At 47.5% G+C, this 22,403-nt stretch overlaps 1 protein-coding gene across 14 annotated transcripts in view; it reads left to right on the top strand.

The window, feature by feature from the left end:
* Positions 1-22,403, top strand: part of DYSF (dysferlin) — a 234,093-nt gene that overhangs the window by 13,873 nt on the left and 197,817 nt on the right. For all 14 annotated transcript variants that reach the window (XM_057558086.1, XM_007175528.3, XM_007175525.3 and 11 more), the window contains exons 2-3: positions 10,876-10,931; positions 12,148-12,239. In XM_057558086.1, coding sequence (XP_057414069.1) covers positions 10,876-10,931; positions 12,148-12,239 — 148 coding nt within the window. The remainder of the gene's footprint in view (positions 1-10,875; positions 10,932-12,147; positions 12,240-22,403) is intronic.

Raw genomic sequence — 22,403 nt, 5'->3', positions numbered from 1 at the left:
TGTATTAATTAATTAGTTAGCATGACTAACTACCATGAGTACCTGGGCCATGGTAGAGATTTTTGACTGACCATCTGCGTGAATGAGCAGCTTCATTTCCTATAGCATTTAATGAGCTGTACTTCTCTTCTGCCCTGCCCATTTCCCACCCTCTAATGTCATGATTTACATCCCTTCATTCATGCATTTTAGTTCATTGAACAAATATTTATTGAGCACCTACTACATGCTGGGTGCTGTTCGAGGGGCTGGGGATGCATCCAAGAACAAAACCAGATCCCTGTTCCCTTGGAGCTCAAACGTCTTATTTCCTTGAAGTTTGGGTCTCCTGTGCCCCCACTTAGTGACTTTCTACCCTGCTTCCTCCAGGCTCACCAGCCAGAACCCGAGTCATTACTGCCCCTTCCCTTTCCCTCCTCCCACCAGTCCTCTCTTTCTCCCCGCGTCTCTCCAGTCGCTCTCTCTCCCTTCCCCCCTCCCCTCTCATCTATCTCCTGGGGGATCTTATAGAACCATCTGTAGGTGGGCCCACGTGACTTACCTGTATAGGGAAGGTGAGCTGCAAGGACACTGGACTCTCTGAATCTAGCTTTTTGAATATTAAATGTTACTTTAAAGCATGGAAAATAGCCTGTTTTCTTTAGGTGAACGTAACATGTACTCAATGTAAAAAAGGATGAGACAAAAGTAAAAAGTAGCCCCCCATCCTTATACTTCAAATTAACTTGTCAACAATTTGACCTATTTCCTCCAAGATTCTTTTTTCTCTTTTTTTTAAAAAGCAATTTTAGTGTGAAATTTAACACCTAAGTAAGTACATAAAATATAAATGTACGCTTTAATGCAGTTGTTCTCAGTTGGCGATTTTGTTCCTCAGGGGACGTTTGGCAATGTCTGGAGACGCTTTGGGTTGTCCCCACTGGGTGGGAGGATGAGGTGCTATTGGCATCTACTGTGGGCAGAGGCCAGGGATGCTGCTAAAGGTCCTGCAGCGCACAAGACAGCTCCATGACACCCACAGCAAAGACTTATCCAGCCCCAGAAGCTAATATGGCCAAGGTTGAGGAGCCCTGCGTTAATGGATAAATTATGAAGGGAACACCCATGTCTGTCACTCAGGTCAAGGGATTGAACCTTACCGGTCCTACCCCTCCACCAGAAGTCCCCAGACCCCTTGCCTTCCTCCCTAGAGATAATCCCATCCGGATATCTTTTTTCCAAATGTTTGCATATTTACATTTTCACTCAGTAAGAAGCCAGGGGCATTTTTGTATCAGTAAATATTCTTCTACACACCTTCTAAGTTTTATTTTATTACATGGATGCACCATAATTCAGTTAATCAACCCCCTATTAAGGAATGTTTAGGTTGTATCAATTTTTTAAATATTTATATCCAAAGCTTAAATTATACTGTCACTATGAGAAATATCCTGGTGACTAAATCTTTGCCCACTTATTTAACTATTTCCTTTTGGTAAATACTGGAAGTGGCGTTGCTGTGTCAGAGGTTATAGACATATTTAAGGCTTTGCCACATTTCCCAAATTGCTATCCTGACAGTCTGTACCAACTTTATCTTCCCATTAGCTGAGTTTGGGGGCTTGTTTTCTTATAATTCTGCTAACACAAAGCATTATCATGCAAATTTTTAACAATTTCTTAGGTTCAAATAGTATTTGTGACTTTTCAATGTTATTGCCTATTTGCATTTATTTCTTACTGAATTATTGCTTTTTAATTTGCCCAGTTTGGGAGGGAAGAGATGTTTGTCTTTTTCTCCATTAGTTGTGAGTCCTCTTTACATATTAAGGACATTAAGATGTTGTCATAGATGTTTAAAATATCTAAAGACTACCTAAAATATTAAAGACTACCCCTCTCAGAGAGCATTCCATCACAGTATATCCACCTGCCACCACCCCTTCCTGACTACTCATTTTCTGGAAAGTATGTTTTCAGTTAAGATTTAGAAAGATGGAGATTGAGGTGGGAGTTCTTGAGGTGAGAAGAGTAGGGCTCTGCTAGGGAAGGCAGGGAGTGACTGCTGCCCAGTCTAGGGGTGTGCAGGCTTAAGTCAGGGCACAGATGGTGGGGCAAGTATCAGAGTTATCAGAGTCTTCCTACCCTTTTTGTTAGGCGGTATTTGTGCCAAGAAGTAAAGCAGGCCTTCCCTCAGCAGAAGCCAGGGCTACCTTTTCTCCGTTTACCACCATTTCTCTCGTCCACCAGTTTTTGGTTTTCTGCTGGTAACTTTGAATTCCTATCGCTTTGTTTATCTGATGGGTATTCTTTTTTTAAAAAAATTGATTAATTTATTTATTCTTGGCTGTATTGGGTCTTCGTTGCTGCGTGTGGGCTTTCTCTAGTTGCGGCAAGCAGGGGCTACTCTTCGTTGCGGTGCACGGGCTTCTCATTGCTGTGGTTTCTCTTGTTGCAGAGCACAGGCTCTAGGCGCGCAGGCTTCAGCAGTTTTGGCACGCAGGCTCAGTAGTTGTGGGTCTCGGGCTCTAGAGTGCAGGCTCAGTGGCTGTGGCGCATGGGCTTAGCTGCTCCGCTGCATGTGGAATCTTCCTGGATCAGGGCTCGAACCTGTGTCCCCTGCACTGGCAGGTGGATTCTTAACCGCTGCACCACCAGGGAAATCCCTCTGATGGGTATTCTAATGAGGTGTCAAGAGAGTGCCCAGCACAGAGCAAGTCCTCAGTAAATATTTGTGGACTAAATGAGAGACTGCATTGAGGTTGCCTGCACAATCTGAAGGTGCCCTGCCTCTCTGACAGTGGGTCCTGTTACCTGACTGGTGGGCAGACACAGCCCGTCTCTCTCTCTTTGGGAGTCCCAGATGCCCCATCTCTTCTTCTCTCTGCTCCCTCTCTAGGTGAACGGCCCCACCAGCACTCATGCATCCCTGTCAGAATCTGAGATGTGGTCTGCTCCCCCCCACTTCTGCCTTCCCCACCCAGGTGCCTGTCAGTAGACCCCAGGCCTGCTACTTGTGTCCTCACCATCTTCCACCTGGACTTTAAAAAAAAAATTGTGTTAAAATACACATAACATAAAATTTACCATCCTAACCATTTTTTTTTAAAGCTTTTTTTTTTTAATTTTTATTTATTTATATTTATTTTTGGCTGTGTTGGGTCTTCGTTTCTGTGCGAGGGCTTTCTCCAGTTGCGGCAAGCGGGGGCCACTCTTCATCGCGGTGCGCGGGCCTCTCACTGTCGCGGCCTCTCTTGTTGCGGAGCACAGGCTCCAGACGTGCAGGCTCAGTAATTGTGGCTCACGGGCCTAGTTGCTCCGCGGCATGTGGGATCTTCCCGGACCAGGGCTCGAACCCGTGTTCCCTGCATTGGCAGGCAGACTCTCAACCGCTGCACCACCAGGGAAGCCCCATCCTAACCATTTTTAAGTGTACAGTTCAGTGGTATGAATTACATTCATATTGTTGTGCAGCCATCACCACCATCCATGTCCAGAGCCCTTTCATCTTCCCCAGCTAAAATCTATACCTGTTAAATAATAACTCCCCATTTCCCCCTCCCCAAGTCCCTGGTAACTGCCTTATTTCATTTAGCATGATGTCTCCAAGGTTCATCCATGTGGTAGCATGTATCAGAAATTCCTTCCTTTTTAAGGCTGAACAATATTCCGTTGCGCGTATATCCCACATTCTGTTTATCCTTCATCTGTCAGTGGATATCTGGGCCTTGGTGCCTTTGAGATGCAATGGGAAATGGACCAGTATTTCTCAGCCTTTTTGTAAATCCTCTTTGGACAGGCATTAGAAACATGGGAGCAGGTTACAGACTGTGATGTGCACCCTCAGTGAAAGTGCCTGTTTTGGCATTTGTCTTCTCTGTGATCCCACCAGCCCCAAAGAGTCCATTGAATCAGTGTTACAAAGACAAGCATTTTGTCTGCTTCCGAAATGTACCCTGACCTTATCATCGTGTTGGGGGAGGGAGTCTGCCTTATCTCTGCTGTAGGGAGATTGCCCGCTGGCTCTGCCAGAGATCGGGGTGTGGCCAGGTGGGCCCAGGCGCTGGCTGGGCAGGGTGGACTGTCCTCTTACCTTCACTTTGCGCCTATCTCTGAGGCTCCTTCTCACATCCCCTCCCACAGCCCATGGTCTCTATCAAAACTGGCCCCAGTGGGGGACCAGGACGGTGCGCTACGTCGTTTTCTGTCACACACCTGGGATCTCGACACGCAAGGGCCAAGATTTCTTTGTTCGCCAGTTCTCCTCTGACAATCTTCCTTTAAGGCACTATTTTCAAACTTTTGGGACTGTTATCCACAGCAAGAAATATATTTTACATCAAGACTTAGTACACCCATAAGTATGTATGTGAAAATATAACCAAAATTTTCGAGTTATAGTACATTTACACGAAAGATGTGCTCTGAAATTTTCTTCTCTAGTCTATTCTGTCATTAAAAAGACATATTGGTCAACTCACTCAATTGATGTCATGGCCTGCTAATGGGTCCCAATTTGCAGTTTGAAAAACACCACCCTAGGGACTTCCCTGGCGGTCCAGTGGTTAGGACTCTGCGCTTCCACTGCAGGGGGCACGGGTTCGATCCCTGGTCAGGGAACTAAGGTCCTGCATGCTGTGCAGTGCGGTCAAAAAACAAAAAAGAGAAAGAAAAAGAAAAACACTACCCTACAGCCATGGGTGACTCCGGTCTAGGAGTGTGGGTTGAGTTGGGGTGGGTAGGCTGGGGAAACAAGTGAAGAATTTGCATGGGGCCTGGAAGAGTCCTCCCATGGCGGGTTCACTCCTCTTCACTGAGTCATTCCGTCTGGCGGCACACCCTAGGGCTCCAGCATGAGTCTCACGGATGCCTGCTGGCCCCCAGTTCTGCAGAGTAACCTGGGGAGAGAATGTAATCCCCTCCCACCACCCCAGCATGAGCTGTGAGCTCTCCTGTATCTTTAACTATTGAGTCTGTTTATTTACAGACATAGCGCCACATCTCTCAAGGCCAGAATTGATGATCAAGGACAGGACAGGTCTAAATCCATGATGAGGAAGGAACTGTTTCCTAACTAGCAGCCTGCCTTCCTCTTCCTTGGCGTCTGTAAGTCATGTGATTGTGCCGGGTTAATGTTTCATTTCTTTCTGGCTCTTCTTTGGGGCTGTAGAGCCTATCAGTGACCACTCCCTTCATGTCATCCAGAGGGTCCCAGAGTTGGCCCTTCTAACCGGGACTTAGTGAAATCCCATAGAGGGCCTTTGTCCTCAACTTCAGGGAAGGCAGGAAGTAGAAAATGTTTAAAAGACACTTTGCACAGGGCTTGGCACACAGACACTGCTTAGTTGCTGCTAGCCAGGAGCACCTGGATATGTTTCCAAGTGGCCAATTCAAGAGAGGCTGCAGATGGAATTTTCCATGTTATTCCTGTAGGTCATGGAAAGTTGATAGGGGAGGGGAAGTGAACACTTAGATAGCATCTCCTATCCCCTCAAAACTGATAGTAGACACTCTTTATTATTATCATTTTACTGCCAAGGGAGATAAGGCCTTAGAGAGGTGACAAGCCGTACCTTAGAGAGGTGACAAGTTCACTTAATAGTGCCTGCTGTTTGAATGACTCCAAAGCCATGTGTGTAACCTCTGCAAGAGCCACACCAACACGGCCCCCACGGGGATTCAGAATGACTCAGCCAGGGCAGGCCTGGGCAACCTTTAAGAAGATAACTGGGCCCGCCAAGGACACCTGCCCCCCATTGTACTTTCTTTCATCCCCTCTGTCTGTTGACATGTAGCCATTCTGTGAATGCAGTCTCTGGCGTTCCCTGAGAAGAGCCCTCCTCTTCTGTCCTCTAGTGAGGAAGTGAACTTGCAGTCAACTTGGGAAAGAAAAGGACCCATTCATTTGGCACCCGATTACTGGGCACCTTGCTATACTCTAGGGTTCCTAACATGAGGGAGGCATGGTGTCTGCTCTCTGAAGCTCACCTCTAGTTGGGGAGACAGACATAGAAGCACACAGCTGTCCTGCTGTTCGATACATGTGGTCACAGCTTGCAACCATCTCTGTCTGGGAGAGTCGGGGGAGGCTTATCCGAGCAGAGACAACTGAGCTGCCCATTGAAGGATCAGTAGGAGTTCACTAGATGCATCAGAATGGGGCACAGAGGGGAGGGGAGGGGAAGTGAACTCACATTTAATGAGCGCGCTGTGTGCCAGGCAGCTCAGTCATCCTATCTTGTTTAATTTTCACTACAGTCCCGTAGGGAGGTATCATTATGACCTTACAGATGAGGAAACTAACATGTTCAATGAATTTCCTAAGAGGTTCTTCAAGTGTGGTACGTGGACCTGTGGGGGAATCCCCAGGACTTTGAGCAGGTCAGCAAGGTTAAAGCTATTTCCACAATAACACTAAGATGCTATTTGCCATTTTCACTGAGTCCATATTTGTACAACTGGTACAATAGCACTGGAAGGTAAAACTGTTGGTGCCTTAAGACTAATGAGGGCTTTGGCACCAAATTGTACTAGTTGTATTTTTCACCCTCATGTAATTTGAAAAAAAAAAAAGCCAGTTTTACTGGCTTTACTCACAGTTTTTGGGGGAAAAAAAGCCAGTTTTACTGAAGAATGACCTTGATAAAGCAGTGCAAATATTAATTTTATTAATCTTGATCCTGGAGTTACACGTGTTTGTAATATTTTCTGTGTTGAGATGGGACGTATGCACAGAGCATTCTGCTGCACCCTGGAAAATGATGATTGTTGCAAGAAAAAGCACTGTGTGACCGCTTGAGTGGCATGCTGAACTAGGCTTTTTTTTTTTTTTTTTAATGGAATACTGTTTTTACTTGAAAGAATGACTGACAAACTATGATCGTTCAGACTTGGGCATTTGATAGACATTCTCTTGAACATGAGTGAGTGAGCCTGCCACCTTAAAAGCTGACATTTATCATTTGTTGCCCATCATAAAATTTGAGCTTTCAAACAAAAATTGGAATTTTAGAAAGCTTCTGTCTTCCAGTTTCCCAGTATTTAATGACTTTTCTGATGAGACTGATGGTGATATTAATGAATGTGATTTTTCAGTATTATATAGTGAAATGTGTCAACATTTGGAAGGTCTGCATAACTCAGTGAGTAAAAACTTCCCAAATGAGCAATGCAAGATATTACAGAATCATGTGTGGATAAAAGATTTATTCAAAATGCAAGATAGGACAATGGATTTTAATGTAACAGAGTACAAAATGTTCATCACTCTGCTTTCAGATTTCACACTGCAGCTAACCTTTAGGTTTAAGAAATACTACTTATTGAGGGCTTCCCTAGTGGCACAGTGGTTAAGAATCCACTTGCCAATGCAGGGGACACGGGTTCAAGCCCTGGCTCAGGAAGCTCCCACATGCCACAGAGCAACTAAGCCCCTGCGTCCCAACTACTGAGCCTGCGCTCTAGAGTCCGCGAGCCACAACTACTGAGCCTACGTGCTACAACTACTGAAGCCCATGCGCCTAGAGCCTGTGCTCCACAACAAGAGAAGCCCCGGCAATGAGAAGACTGCACACCACAACGAAGAGTAGCCCCAGCTCGCCACAACTTGAGAAAGCCCACACGCAGCTACGAAGACCCAATGCAGCCAAAAATAAAGAAATACTACTTATTGAGTTTTGGTGCAGTATCAAAGAAGGAGATCCACAATTATCTGAAAATTTATTAAAATGCATCTCCAACTATATGGTTGGGTTTTTTTTCACAGATGTCAACTAAAACAAGACATCTCAATGGACTGAATGTAGACAGGATAATGAGAATCCAGTGAGGCATTAAAGAGATTTGCAAAATGTAAACAGTGTCACTTTTCTGTTTCCTTTGTTTTGGAAGTTAGTTATTTTTCATAAAAATATATCACTTACGTTAGCATGTACTGGGCTTATTATTGTTAATATAATATTAATTACTAAATAAATACTTTTAAATGCCTCAGTTTTAACCTTGAATACAGTAAAAGTTGATAGATACAAGTTACCTTAGTAAAAGCTCCTTAGGGTCCTCAATAATTTTTTTTCTATGGAAGTTTTTCTTTTTTTAAAATTAATAAATAAATTTGTTTATTTGTTTATTTATTTATTTATTTATTTATGGCTGTGTTGGGTCTTTGTGGCGAGCGGGGGCTACTCTTTGTTGCGGTGCGTGGGCTTCTCATCGCAGTGGCTTCTCTTGTTGTGGAGCACGGACTCTAGGCGCATGGGTTTCAGTAGTTGTGGCACATGGGCTTGGTTGCTTTGCGGCATGTGGGATCTTCCTGGACCAGGGATCGAACCCGTTTCCCCCGCACTGACAGGCGGATTCTTAACCACTGCGCCACCAGCGAAGTCCCCTCAATAATTTTTTTTAAACTTTATTTTATTTATTTATTTGTTTTTGGCTGCATTGGGTCTTTGTTGCTGCGCGGGCTTTCTCTAGTTGCAGGAAGCGGGGGCTACTCTTCATTGCGGTGCGCGGGCTTTTCATTGCGGTGGCTTCTCTTTGTTGTGGAGCATGGGCTCTAGGCACTCGGGCTTCGGTAGTTGTGGCACACGGGCTTAGTTGCTCCGCGGCATGTGGGATCTTCCCGGACCAGGGCTCTAACCTGTGTCCCCCGCACTGGCAGGCAGATTCTTAACCACTGCACCACCAGGGAAGTCCTGCTTCAATAATTTTTAAGAATGACATCCTGTGACCAAAAATTTGAGAACTGCTGCCCTAGGGTCTCCCAGAAAATAAGTGTTCTGTGGTGGTCTGTGTCATTCCAAAGTCCACGTGCTTTTCCCACAACAGTGATTTGCAGCAGGCGGTGAGAGGGGTTGGGGGCTCACCCTCTACCACTGGTGGGGGTTTCTCAGGATCTCTGAGGGGGCTCGTGGGGCTGAATCTTTGCCTTAAGTCTACTGATCCTCCCTCAGATGTTTCTTTCTCCTGGATTTTCCTTTGCTCCTTTCTCTGTTGTTTCCTTCCTCCAAATCCTTCCCCCTACCTGGCTTGCGTCCTTGACCCACCTCTGCTCCCCCCTTCTCTCCATGCTCTGAACCGGGCCACGGGGGCTGACCCTACAGAAGGGAAACGGACAATGCTCAGCTTCAGAGGAAGACTCGGGGGTCCTGGGAGATGTTTCCAGAGGCTTGAGGGGCTTTCATGGTCCAGACAGGACTCTGTAAACACTGAGCAGTCCAGGTGAGACCAAAGGCTTCTTACTGCAGGGTCTTGCACAGGCGGGGTTGAACCGGTGAGCTTTCAGATCCAACCCAAATATAAGTTCTGTGTCTGGCTGAACACTTTTTTAAAAAAATTATTTTTAAAATTTATTTATTTTTATTTATTTATTTTTGGCTGTGTTGGATCTTCATTGCTGTGCACGGGCTTCTCACTGGGGTGGCTTCTCTTGTTGCAGAGCACGGGCTCTAGGTGCACGGGCTTCAGGAGTTGTGGCTCGCAGGCTCTAGAGCACAGGCTCAGTAGTTGTGGTGCACAGGCTTAGTTGCTCCGTGGCATGTGGGATCTTCCTCGACCAGGGCTCGAACCCGTGTCCCCTGAATTGGCAGGCGGATTCTTAACCACTGTGCCACCAGGGAAGCCCGGGCTGAACACTTTTAATAGTCCATTGAACACAGAATCGTTTCTGTTCTGATGCTTAATGGAAGAGCCAGACGTGTTTAGCCCTTTCTGTGCCCCTCATTCACCCCTTAGGCCCAAACTCCAGAGGGAGCGCTTAGCAGTCTGCTGCCTGGGGCACTGTGGCTCTTCTCAGCCATCACAGTGTTAGTTCTTCTTGTTGTCTATCTCAAAGCCCTTCTGCATTTCCTAGGCCCAGCCCTCACGAGCAGGTAGAACAGCCTGCTTCAGATAGATACCTTCAAGGTGAGAGTGAGGTGGATTTTTTTTAAATTGAGGTGAAATTCACAGACCCTAAAAGTCACCATTTTAATCATTTAAAAGTGTACAGTATAGGGCTTCCCTGGTGGCGCAGTGGTTGAGAATCTGCCTGCCAATGCAGGGCACACGGGTTCGAGCCCTGGTCTGGGAAGATCCCACATGCCGCGGAGCAACTGGGCCCGTGAGCCACAACTACTGAGCCTGCGTGTCTGGAGCCTATGCTCCGCAACAGGAGAGGCCGTGACGGTGAGAGGCCCGCGCACCGCAGTGAAGAGTGGCCCCCGCTTGCCGCAGCTAGAGGAAGCCCTCGCACAGAAGCGAAGACCCAACACAGCCAAAAATAAATAAATAAATAAATTAATTAATTAAAAAAAAAAGTGTACAGTATAAATGGTTTTTAGTATACTCACAATGTTGTACAAGCACCATCACTATCTAACTCCATAACAGTTCATCACCCCAAAAAGAAATCTCCATTAAGCATTCGCTTGCCATTCCCATCTCCCTCTAGGGCCCTGGAAACTACTAATCTATTTTCTGTCTCTGTGGATTTGCCTATTCTGGACATTTCATATATATGGAATCATACAATATGTGGAGATAGATTTTTTTAAAGAAAAATGGAATATTTTCTATGAAGATCATTCATTCTGAGAATCAGAAACTTTACAATTTAAAAACTTTATTTAGAAAGTCAGGAGTAACCATAACAAACTCATTAAGAAGAGTCAGGCTGGGTATTTTCCTTTAAACAGTCCTTCTGATGGGGCTGCTGTTTGTCCATCCCAGAGCTGAGAGATGTGTGTGATTGGCATTGGGCTTTCACTGCAGACTGGTGGGATTCTCGGGGACTCGTGGGTTTTGTAAGGTTTCCTTTGGCGGGTGAGCTGCAGTGCAGGTCTTGGAACTGGCCCTCACTTGGGGAAGGCACACGTTGGGGTACGTCTCTTCACTCTCCCTCTGTGTCTCTCGTAGGGGTGAAGAAGAGAACCAAAGTCATCAAGAACAACGTGAACCCCGTGTGGAATGAGGTATGTGAGCTTCCCACCTTCCCTCCTTTCCTCCCTCTGCTGCTACTGTCTCTGCAGGGACGAGTCAGGGGGCTCAGGCAGAGGCGGCTTTCTCAGTGGTGTTGTCATGGAGAGGAGGGGCTCTGGTCCGGGGTGCCAACGAAATCCTCCTGGCACCAGGAACCTGGGAGGAGGGGTGGCGGCCTGGCCGGCGGTCTCCCCTGTGATGTGGGTACGGTGTGGAGAGGAGTGAGGGGTTCCTTGTCTCTGCTTCTTTCAGCTCTGGCCAGCCAGGAAGAGGGTGTTTAGGGCTGCTTTTTCTCCCTTACACAGGCCGTTGTCCTTGCCCAGATCCACCTCCTCCCCACAGCCCTCCCTGATTCATCAGGTCCTCCTCTGGCTCCTGCTGGCCTCTGCCCTCTCAACCAGCTTTCTTTCTTTCTTTTTTTTTTTTCTCCTTTGGGTTAAATTTAATACACTGTTTTAGAAAAACTGACAATGTTTAGGTAATTTAAACTATAGGAAATAATTGCCTATTTGCAGTAAATCATCTGTGCAAATGATTTACTTAAGGCATGTTGCAATAGCCTTTAACAATTTTAATCACTAAATCTATGTTGGCAGATGCTCATGTATTTGCTTACCAGCTCAAGCTCTTGCTGGTCAGGGTATTATCTGCGCAGAGATTTGCCATTCTCTAATTGCCAAAAGAATTGGCTCCCATCTGCTACATAACTTGCTCTTGCTCGAGACTTAGTCAACCAGCTTTCTTTATATGGCGCCCTGGTGGTCTTTGGAAGCCCTATCCTTGTGTGGATGGGGTTGGGGTGCATGGGGTGCCTTTGCTCTGAGGAGGGTCCTGGGGTCTCTGGAGACCAGTGTGGCACTAATGCCTGCTGTCACCAGGTGCCTGGCTGCCCCATGAGCACACTGATCTTGGTCCCTGAGGGCCCTGCAGGGTCACCTGGAATTTTTCCCAGCTGTGCTCCTGGTGACTGGTGGAATTGAGTTGGGGAGGGGGTCATGGGTGTCTGGTCTCCTCTTCTGCTGCCTTCAGCTCTCGCTGTCCCTTCTGAAGCTCTGAGACCCTGCTACTCATCCCTTCACTCCTGCGTCCTTCCCTTCACCAGTAGTGGTCACAGATGCCTGCTCAGTGCCCGAGGGGGACCTGTGGGAACCAGACACAGTCTCTTCTAGGGGTCCATAGGTTAAGACATCTTTTCTCTTTTTCTTCCAGGGCTTTGAGTGGGACCTCAAGGGTGTCCCCCTGGACCAGGGCTCCGAGCTTCAAGTGGTGGTCAAAGACCATGAGACGATGGGGAGGAACAGGTGAGGCGGTGAGGGGGACTCTGGCCTGTGGGTGTGTATGGGTAGGGTCGTGGTGGATGTAGACTACAGAATGTGGGCTCTGGAGAGCTGGTGTTTAGTGAAGACCTGCCACTAGTGGGCCTGGCCCGGTGGTAGATCTGGGGGAGAGGGCTGGCTGCAGTCTCGGGAACTCAGCCGTGGGTAAATCTGAGAGCTTCCCAAGTGGCAGGGAAGGAAGATGGGCTAGAATCAGATGTGCATGTGTTTCCCCGGACAGCCTGTGTCCCAGGGAGCAGGGAAGAAAAGGCTCTCTGGGTCCTGCTGCAGCCCTGAGGTGCCAGGCACGGCCCTCTCTCCCTGCCCAGCACAGGCTAGGGAGGGCAGTGGCACATGGCGCGAGGCGGGCCGAGCGATGGCTTCATGGAAGAGGTGGGACTCGAGGTGAGAGTTGTGGTTTAGAAGTCGGAACAGTAATAACGACCCACGCTGACTGCCCACCATCCTGTGGCAGTGTCTTCTGGTGATATTTCATGTACGTAGTAGGGATGGTTTCCAGGGAGGGGGAATAGTAGGGGCAGAGTTCAAAGTTTTGTGGTGGCAAAAGTAGGCTCTCGAGGCGGGCGATGGGTCCTTCCTCGTGTATGGAGCTCCTGGGCCGTGTGTGTGCTGGTGGCAGGGTGGGCAGGGCCAGCCAGCTTGCAGACTGATGGCGCTGTTGACTGTGGGTAGGGTGACCCGGGAGACACAGCCTGAGAGCGCTCAGGGCCGAACCTTGAACGTCAGGGTGGGGCTTCAGCGGTCCCTGCTAGGCCTGACGGGGTGCAGCTGTGTGAGGGGCCGGCAGGGGTGGGTTCATGCTCTTGGTGCCATTCGCTGAGGTCTGGGCCCGAGGATCGGGCATGGGCTTGCTGTTTTGTGACCTGCTGACAGTAGAGCCTTTGTTTGGGAACTGGGTCAGCTGGTGTCTGGGGCCGGGCTGTGTTTCCCTGGCGGGGCGAGAGTGGGAGAGGGAAGGAAGGAGGATTCAGAGACCTGGGGAAGGCCGACAGGGGTCTCAGCCTGCCAGACAGCTGGAAATTTTGAAATCTTAAAAAGCTTGGAAGAAAAATGCAACCACCACGGTCTCTCTGTGTCTCTGCTGGCCGTGGGGGCAGCGCGTGGTACGTGTGGGGAGGGTGGGGGCGCTTCCACTGGGCCCTCCCAAGGTAGGGCTAAAAGGTGTGGGTCCAGGGCATCTGGGGTCCCTCTTGTCCAGCCTGGACCTCAGCAGCCCCCATGTGCACAGGGGCAGGGGCTGGAACTCGTTCACACTGTTACCCCAACACAGGTATTTCATGGAAAAAAGGCAGCTTCTGACAAGCATGAACGGTGGACCTACAGGTGAGGGAGGAGCAATGCTGGACTCTGGGTGGTCCTGGAAGGCTTCTTGGAGGAGGGCCACACAGACTGACTCGGAGGCCAGGGTTGGCTTTAGAGAGGAGAGGAAGGGAGGGCCTTCCACTGTTTGGGCATGGAGGGCAGCAGGCTAAGGCCTTACACGTGGGATTCAGTCACATGACTTGTGCAGCCCAGTGAGAAGGGAGCAATGGGGCCAGGTTGGGAGGGGGCCTCTGACACCAGGCTGAGGATAATAATAGCAAACCCACAACAGCTGATGTTTACCAAGAGCTTAGCCAAGTGTCTGGCCCTGTGCTGAGTCTTTATATAAAAGATCTTTTTTAATCGTTAGGTGTTACTATTATACTTGTCATTATTACGGAGGGAAACTGAGGCTCCAGGAGATTAATTTCCTCAAAGGCTACTGATGGCAGAGCTGTGACTGAAGGGCAGGTCTGCAACATGGTCAGAATCACGGAGCCCCTGCACCTCTCAGAGGCTCCCGGAAGCCCCAGGCAGGTGCTGGGCCCTTCTGGAGAGAGCGTAGCAAGGCAAAGGCATGCAGAGGGAACGCATGTTTCACTTTCATGGTCACATTCAGTATTTTTCAGGCCCTGTGGGGAGATTTCTAAGACCATGAAGGCAGCAGGGGATGAGAACATATTTTTGATCAATTCAAGGGCCAGGCTAGCCCTCGGGGTGATAGCAGGCCAGTGCCACACATGGGCCGGCGTGGCTCTGTGGGTTGGAGATCACAGCAGGGGCAGGCTGTCTCGCACATTGGAGCCCTCTCGTTGGCCCCTGTGGGTGTCCTCTGGCTCCTGGGGGCAAGTCAGCTCCCTGAACACCAGTTTCCCACATGACCAGGTAGGTCACTGAGAGGCCGGTGTGCTGGAAATCAGTTCCTCAAACAGCAATTTGCAGAAGAACTAATTCACAAAGCTTCCCGATTCACCAGAAACTTCCTTCTGATAACTACTTGAATGTAATCTTTGAGTTTTTCAAACATTTGTCTCAATTTTGCATTTCTAGCAATTAAAAATTAAATTTTAATTCAACTAAATTTAAACTTACATTCACAAACATCTGAAGAATTTCAGAAATAATAGAATTTTAGCTTTGTTATCGGAGCCTCGGAACCAGTGGGGTATGCAGGCTGGAGAGCAGTTTGCTTGGATGGAAGATGCATGAGGGTAAACCCAGTGGAGCAGCGGGAGGGAGGCAGGTACCCACAGGGTGCTTCTGTAAGGCCCTCATGGTTAGACCGCACAGTATGTTCATGCTGCTCATGAAATGTGAGAAAAGAATCCCAGTTAATTAAAAGTATTAAAAAGTCTAACGCTGTAGAAGTAAGAAGCATTTCCAGGAAGTGGCAAGAGCAACCATATGACATTTTACGTTCTAAAAGAGAAAAGGGAAAAAAAAATCAGTGAATTCAATGTAATGAACATTTTACATAGAACACCTACTCACTACCCTCCAGTTGGCAGTGTCTGGTCAGGAAGCAAATAGGGAGATAACAGGTGTGACGGTGACCGCTGCCATCTGACTGCCCTCGGTTTCAGGGAGGTCCACAGGGTCGTCATGCAGCAGTTCCTTCCTTCCTGGCAGTCCTGGGTGGGCTGTGAACCCACCAAGGGTCTTCCTGGGTCTTCTTCCGAGCAAGGTGCAGCCCAGCCCTCCACAGTCTCCCTCTGTCTCCTCCTCTCCCTCTTCTGAACCTCCATCCTCTGCCTCCACCTGTTTCTAGAGTCCCCTCAATGCCTCACTCATTCTTCACAGCCCCTCACTCGCACCTCTGTCTCCACAGGTCTGTGGTTTCACTCCTTTTCCTTCCTGGCCCCTCTCCTTTTATTCTTTCTATCCTCTGACTCTCCCCCACTTCCACCCTCTTCTCTTTCCCCAGGGCTTCTGGGATTTTTGATGTTTCTGTGTTTCCCCGATGACCATTGGCAGTTTTGGGTGACCTCATTATGCCAGCCTGGTCTGCTGGCCTGGAGTGGGGTCTCGGAATCTCTCAGCAGGGAAACCTCGGGCTGGATACTGTCTCTGGGCCATTCTGCACCCCACCCATCCTGAAGCAACTGCAGGGGTGGATCAACTCCGTGTTGCTAAAATCAGGTTTCAAAGGCACATAAAAGGAAACTTCACTCCTCTGGATGGGAGACACTCGTGCAAACCCAGCTAGGCTGGGTCCTGGACTCAGTTGAGTGTCCCAGGCTGCACTCAACAACTTCCTGTTTACTCTGGGCTTCTCAGAAGGACGCTGGAGGGGAAGCTGACCCTGATCCCTGACCAGCTGTTTGACCCCTGGGATGTTCAGCTGAGAAGTTCCCAATCCAGGCTATGAGACACAATAGCATCATTGGCAGCTTTGACATAACATGCCAGTGCCTGGCCCCGCCTGCAAGTTCTCACTTAATTGATGGGGAGCGGGACCTGTGCATCATTACGAACTCCCAGGTGTTAGCGAGTGAGAACCAGTCGTCTGCACTCCAGACCAGTGCTGCCCGGTAGAACTTTCTGAGATGATGGAACCGTTCCGTGTTGGCTAGTGTAACTGAGGAACTGAATCTTAAATTTTATTTAATTTTAATTAATTTAAATTTGAATAGCTCATGTGCGTGCGTAGTGGCAGCTTACTGTGTTGGACAGAGCAGCTCTAGATTTTTAGAAGAGTGCCCCAACCCTGGGTGCATCTTAGAATGGCCTGGGAGCTTTACAATAGATCAGTGTCTAGGCACAAACTGATTAAAGGAGAGGCTGGAGTCGGGTGCAGGCAGCAGCACTTCCTGAAACTGCCCAGGGGAGACCAGTGTGCACCAGGGCATGAGAGCAATGCTGGCACTTCTGCAAGGAATGGCTCTCAATCTTTTCATGGATTAACTAAGAAATAAATATAATTCTTGCCATAGCTTCTGGATGTGGTTATTGGTAGAAATGATTACCATGCAATAATTATGGGCAAAACGGCACATGGTAAAATTGTTAAGGAAATGAAAAACTGACTGAAGAATCCTGTTGGTAACTGTAAACATTGACCTGAGAGAATCAGACTTCATAGAACTAATTCCACGAAAGAAAACTCAAGAATGGAAGAGAGCTATATATATATATATATATATATATATATATATAGCGGGGGCCACTCTTCATCGCGGTGCGCGGGCCTCTCACCGTCGCGGCCTCTCTTGTTGCGGAGCACAGGCTCCAGACGCGCAGGCTCAGTAGTTGTGGCTCACGGGCCCAGTTGCTCCGCGGCATGTGGGATCTTCCCAGACCAGGGCTCGAACCCGTGTCCCCTGCATTGGCAGGCAGATTCTCAACCACTGCGCCACCAGGTAAGCCCAAGAGAGCTATATTTGATAAAGCTTGATATGACCCGAAAAATGAAAAAACAAACAAACAAAAAACCCTCCCAAAAAACTTTGCACCAAACCTGTGTTGGGAGATTTAAACAGAAAATAATTGTTACCAGTGACAATAATTTTGGTAAAATAAAAATGAAGATTAAAAAAAGAAAGGAGTTTAATTACACTGTATAGAAAATATCTCAACAAATTAAATGGGCTTAATTTAATTTGTTCTGAAAAATGCCTTTCCAGTAGAAATTAATTAATGTATGTGTATTTTAAAATTTTTTTATTTAAATGTTTGGTAAATGTAAATATGGGAGCAAAAGTTTCCATGGGGTCAAAATGTCCATCTGTCAAAACACCAGGGTTATGGAATTCCCTGGCCATCCAGTGGTTAGGACTCTGCGCTTTCACTGCCGAGGGCCCGGTTTGATCCCAGGTCTGGGAACTAAGTTGCTACAAGCCTAACAGCCCAGCCAAAAAAACCCCCAAAAAATGAAGCAAAAAAACCACCAGGGTTAAAATGATACTCACCCTCACCACCATAATTCACTGGCCCCAGGCCTAGCCAGGCCCAGGGTAGGGTGGCCAGATTCAATAGAGAAACATACAGGACACTCAGTTAAGTTTGAATGTCCCAAATGTTGCATGAGACATACTTATATTAAGAGATTACCCATTGTTTATCTGAAAGGTGAACTTAACAGGGAATCCTGTACTTGATCTGGCAGCTCTATTCCAGGGTGGCTGTCCCCCCGCCCCCCCTTCAATCAAGCAGTACAGAAGGAGACCCAGATTTACACCAAGAATCAGCTAGAAGGCACATTACTGCCTTTAAAGAAGCGTTCCCTTAGGCTCTCACAATAGCATTTTCTTTAGAAGAGTGTGATTCACTCTTCTAAAGAGTGAATCGGCGACCTGGTGACTCTATAAAGTGGGGCCTTGAGGGCTCTCTCAGCCACACACAGAGCCTTGCCTGCCTTCACCTGCCCTGCGATTGGGGTTGTCAGTATGGCGTCTGCCACTGACGGGGGCCCAGGAGGCAGCTCGGGTACCTCCCTGGGCACCGCTGCTCCCTGTGCTTCCTCCTCAGCTGCTCCTCCTCCCACCCCGACGTCGGCCCCGTGAGCTGGTCCCGGAATGAGCTGGAATGAGTATGGACTTTGGGAAGAGCTAGGGTCCAGACTCAACAGCCCTGTGGCCTTGGGCAGGTCCTCAGCTCAGCTCCCTGAGCCTGTTTCCTCCTCCTTAGGGAGTATTAAATCAAGTGCAAAAGCACATCTCAGGGACCTGCCACAGAGGGCTGCTCCCTAAATGGCAGTTCCTTTCGGCACATCCTCTTTTCTGTAGCTCCCCTGTGCTGCCCCCCAGCTGCCCCAGTTGCTTGAGTCCCACTGACCCCAGCCCTTTCCCATCAAAGGCTGCTCTCAGCCAGCTGTGGTTTGAAAACGGACTCACTCATTCATACTGAAGTGTTGGTGGCAGCCTGTGGCTTAACGTTTTGCTCCTTCTTAGGAATGTAGGCGATGGTGCTTTATTTCCCAGACTCTGCTTAGACCAAAAATGAAAGCGCTAACGGTGAGCCTTTCGGCACCACGCTAGGCTGTGAGGAGATGTTTTGGGAACGGTGGGTCTTCCTGACGTAGGTGACCATCTCCTGTAGGGCTGTTGCAGACCCTGGAGTAGGTCTTGGTGCCCCCAGGGTGGAGGTAGGGGTTGTCCTGGTGTCTCCTGGGACAATGGGCTTAATCTATTGAGGGAAAGCGGGGGTTGCTAGAAAGGAGCTGAATGTGAGTCTGTCATGTGCAAGAATGTAAGGAAGGTCGGGAGCAGATCTGGCCAGTGGGTGCCTTTGACTCACACCTGGAATGAGTTGATGTGGTCGAGGGGTTCCATCCTGGCAGGGGCAGGTGGTCTTGGTCCCCCAGGTTGTCTACGTAGCTGAGCAGGGCAGTGGTGGTGGCTGGCATGAGAGTGAGGGTCAAAGGCTTCTCTCGGGAGCCCCACTTTCAGCAGTGGGTCTCATCCTGTCACTGCCTTGACCTGGACCTTTCTGAACCTCTGTTTCCTCATCAAGACAAAGGCAATCACAGTACCTACAATGCAGAGTTGTTGTATAACGCGTACGTGTCAGATGCCTACCCTGTGCTTGGCACGTTGAAGGTGTCCAGTACATGGGAACTGTTGGTTGTAGCAGGATCCATATAGATGCACATACAGAAACCACACCAGTATGTGAACATTACAGCAAGCGCATGGCCCGTCTGGACACGTGCTGTACCTGATTATGAACACATTCTTTTTTATTTGAAAAAAAACCCCACAAGAGTATAAAAATTATGAATATTTTTATAAGCATAAGTAAGCTCCAGGATTTCCCTGGCAGTCCATTGGTTAAGACTCTGCGCTTCCACTGCAGGGGCCATGGGTTCGATCCCTGGTCGGGGAGCTAAGATCCCGCATGCCACGTGGCACAGCCAAAAAAAATAAAATAAAATAATAAGCGTAAGTAAGCTCCATTGTTAAAAGTTTATAAAGGAAAAAATGCATGTTCCCCTATCCGCTCCTTCCCTTCCCTCCAGTGGTGTCCACTGTTGACCGTTTGGTATATAGCTTCCTCAACTTTCCCTAAGTATCTGCAAGCATCTGTTTATATACAAGTGTATTCATTTACTTACACAAAAATGAGTCACGCCATGTATATTGGTCCCCATCTGGCTTTTCGTCATTTTATCATGAACCATTTTCCCAGGCCAGTGGATATGGATCAACCCCATTTTCAGTAGTTGTGTTGTATTCCACGGTGTAAGTGCACCATAATTTATCCCACTGTAACCTTATTGACTGGTATTTAGTTTCTTTCCTGGCCTTCCACTGAACATCTTTATCCAAACGTTTTTATGTTTTTATACTATTTTTCCTTTAGGATAGGTCCTTAGAAATGGGATGACATTTTCATCAATTCTGCCAAGAAAAGGTGTCCTGATTTATGTCTACCGACAGTGTAAAAAAAGTGCCCGTCAATGTTTTATTTTTGCTAGTGCCATGGGGGAAAAAAGGTATCTTATAATTTGTGTTTCCTTAATTGCTTGTAAAGTTGAGCATCTTTCCATGTGTTTATTGCCCATTTGTATGTCTTCTTCTGTCAGTTGCCTATCTTAATACTTTGAGGTGCTTGTTTTTTTCTAACTAATTCATGGCAGTTTGTACATTTGGAATCTTCTTAGGAATATTGACCCTCGGCCTGTTTTAAGTGTGGATGGTATTTTCTCTCTGCTTGTCGTCTATTGGTTGCTTTGTCCTGGTGTCATTCTTACACAGGAATGGATGTTCCCCGAAATAGGCCCGTGCGCATAGACATTTAAAAAGGCAGAGAGGCAGTTTGCTGTTGTTAGAAATTGGGGAAAGTAGGCCTATGTTCAGCCTCCAGGTTTCAGCAAGCCAGTTGGCAGGCCTCCGGAATCCTTGGGAGGCAGTTTTGAGGCAGGAATACTTACAGTTCACCATCCCATTATTCTCAGCATCCTCGGAAGCATTAACCATATCCTTATTTTCCAAGGATTTTTATAACTATATTTTGTCCTGGATTCTATCCGGGACATCCCTGAGTTTCGGAATAGTTTTTCTTTTGTCTTTCTCTGGAATGAAGTGGAAAACTATTTAGAGTTACCCTTGGGCAGCCCCTGGAGGATCAGATACTGGCAGGAAGTCTGCCAGAGGCCAGGCGGGCTGGGGGGTGTGTGTGTGTGTGTTACGTCCGGCTGTTCTCATTTCCTGCCCCTCACGGCCAGGCACACATGGCTGAAGGGGCCGCAGCTCATGGTGTCTCCTCACCGGTGTCCTTAAACTTCCCCTGAGTGTGTGTGTGTGTGTGTGTGTGTGTGTGTGTGTGTGTGTGTCCTGCAAGGTCAGGGGCTATCTGACTTTCCTGCTGTGCTGACTCACTCAATCTAATGAGGAAGGTGCGGCTGAGTCAGTGATGAATGGGTTTGAGTTGTAATATATATATTTTTAGTTGACACTTCTTTTTCTTAGTTCAAAAGATAAAGAATGAGAAACTGACACATGGAGACCTTTCTAGAGCCTTTTTTGGGAAATAATTTCAAACTCATAGAAAAGTTTCAAAAAAGAAGAACATCCCCACACTTTACTTAGATTCATTTATTGATAATGTTCTATTCCATTTGGTTTATAATATTCTCTCTCTCTTTCGCTCTCTCCTCTCCCTCCGTCCTCCCTTTTTCTCTCTCTCCCATTTGAGGGTAAGTTATATTCATCATGGCCCTTTATCCTTAAATACTTCTGTGTATATTTCCGAAGAGCAGGGATATTTTTTTACATAATCACAGTAAGTTACCAACTTCAGTAAATTTAACATGGTTGCCTACTTTAATCGACTGTTTGTGTTTTGATCCTATCAATTGACCAAATTATGTCTTTTATAGCATTTCCCCCTCCCTTTCCCACAGTATAGATACCCATATTGAATTTCGTCATCATATTTCCATAGCCTCCTTTACTTTGGGACATTTCCACAGTTAGGACAATTTACATTTTTGAATAATACAATACCCCAATTAAAAAAATAGAATATTCCTCATTTTGGGTTTGTCTGATGTCTTTCTCATGATTAGATTCATGATCAGATTCGGTTACTGACTCCTGGCTGGAATCCATCACAGGTGTGTTGTGTTTATCTCAGGATCTGGAGGTGCATGGTGTCCCTCGTTGGTGACATTCATTTCAATCACCTGTCAAGGTGTTGTCTGATTTTTCCATTGTGTCTTTACTGTTCTTTTTTTCCTCCTTGAAGTCTGTTAAGAGACACTTTAAGACCCTGCAAATATCCTGCTCCTCATCAAAATGTCCCTCTAGATTTAGCATCCACAGGTGACTCTTGCTTGACTGATTCAGTCTTTACCGTGAAGGTTGTGAACTGGTTTTCCATTGCCAGCACTCTCTTCACATTTACCAGTCTGGGCTGTGTAAGCCTTTCCTGCAGGGGGCCCTAGTGATGGTGCTTGTCTAACCCCACTGCTGTCACGCCTGGACCTTACCCTGTGCCTGCACTGGTCATCGGTCACCCACAATCTCACTGGAGCCTCCCCCCTTGGCAGGTATGTCATCCAGAGTTGAAAGGCCTGCGGGAGTCTCCTCCATCCTTCAAGGACAGAGCTAGAGTCAGGAAGAGGCCTATTCAGGGCCTGGATTATAATGTTAGAAAGTCCTTCCTTCTGTTGAGCCACAGTCTCTCTCCCTGAGATTTTGAGGGTCTCATTTCTATTCTACCATCAGGAGTGACCAAAAATAAATCTTACCTCTTACATACATTATGACAGTCATGATCTAATGTGGCCCTCACTTCAATCTGGTGGGGTAGTATGTGCAGAGGACGGGAAGGTGGTGAGTGGGGTGACATTTGCCAAGCACTGTCTATGTCCCAGACACAGTT

This window comes from Balaenoptera acutorostrata, chromosome 12 (genome assembly GCF_949987535.1).
Source record: "Balaenoptera acutorostrata chromosome 12, mBalAcu1.1, whole genome shotgun sequence".
Lineage (NCBI taxonomy): Eukaryota > Metazoa > Chordata > Mammalia > Artiodactyla > Balaenopteridae > Balaenoptera > Balaenoptera acutorostrata.
Note: the sequence above shows the minus strand (reverse complement) of the source record. Positions and strands in the feature narration are given on the sequence as shown.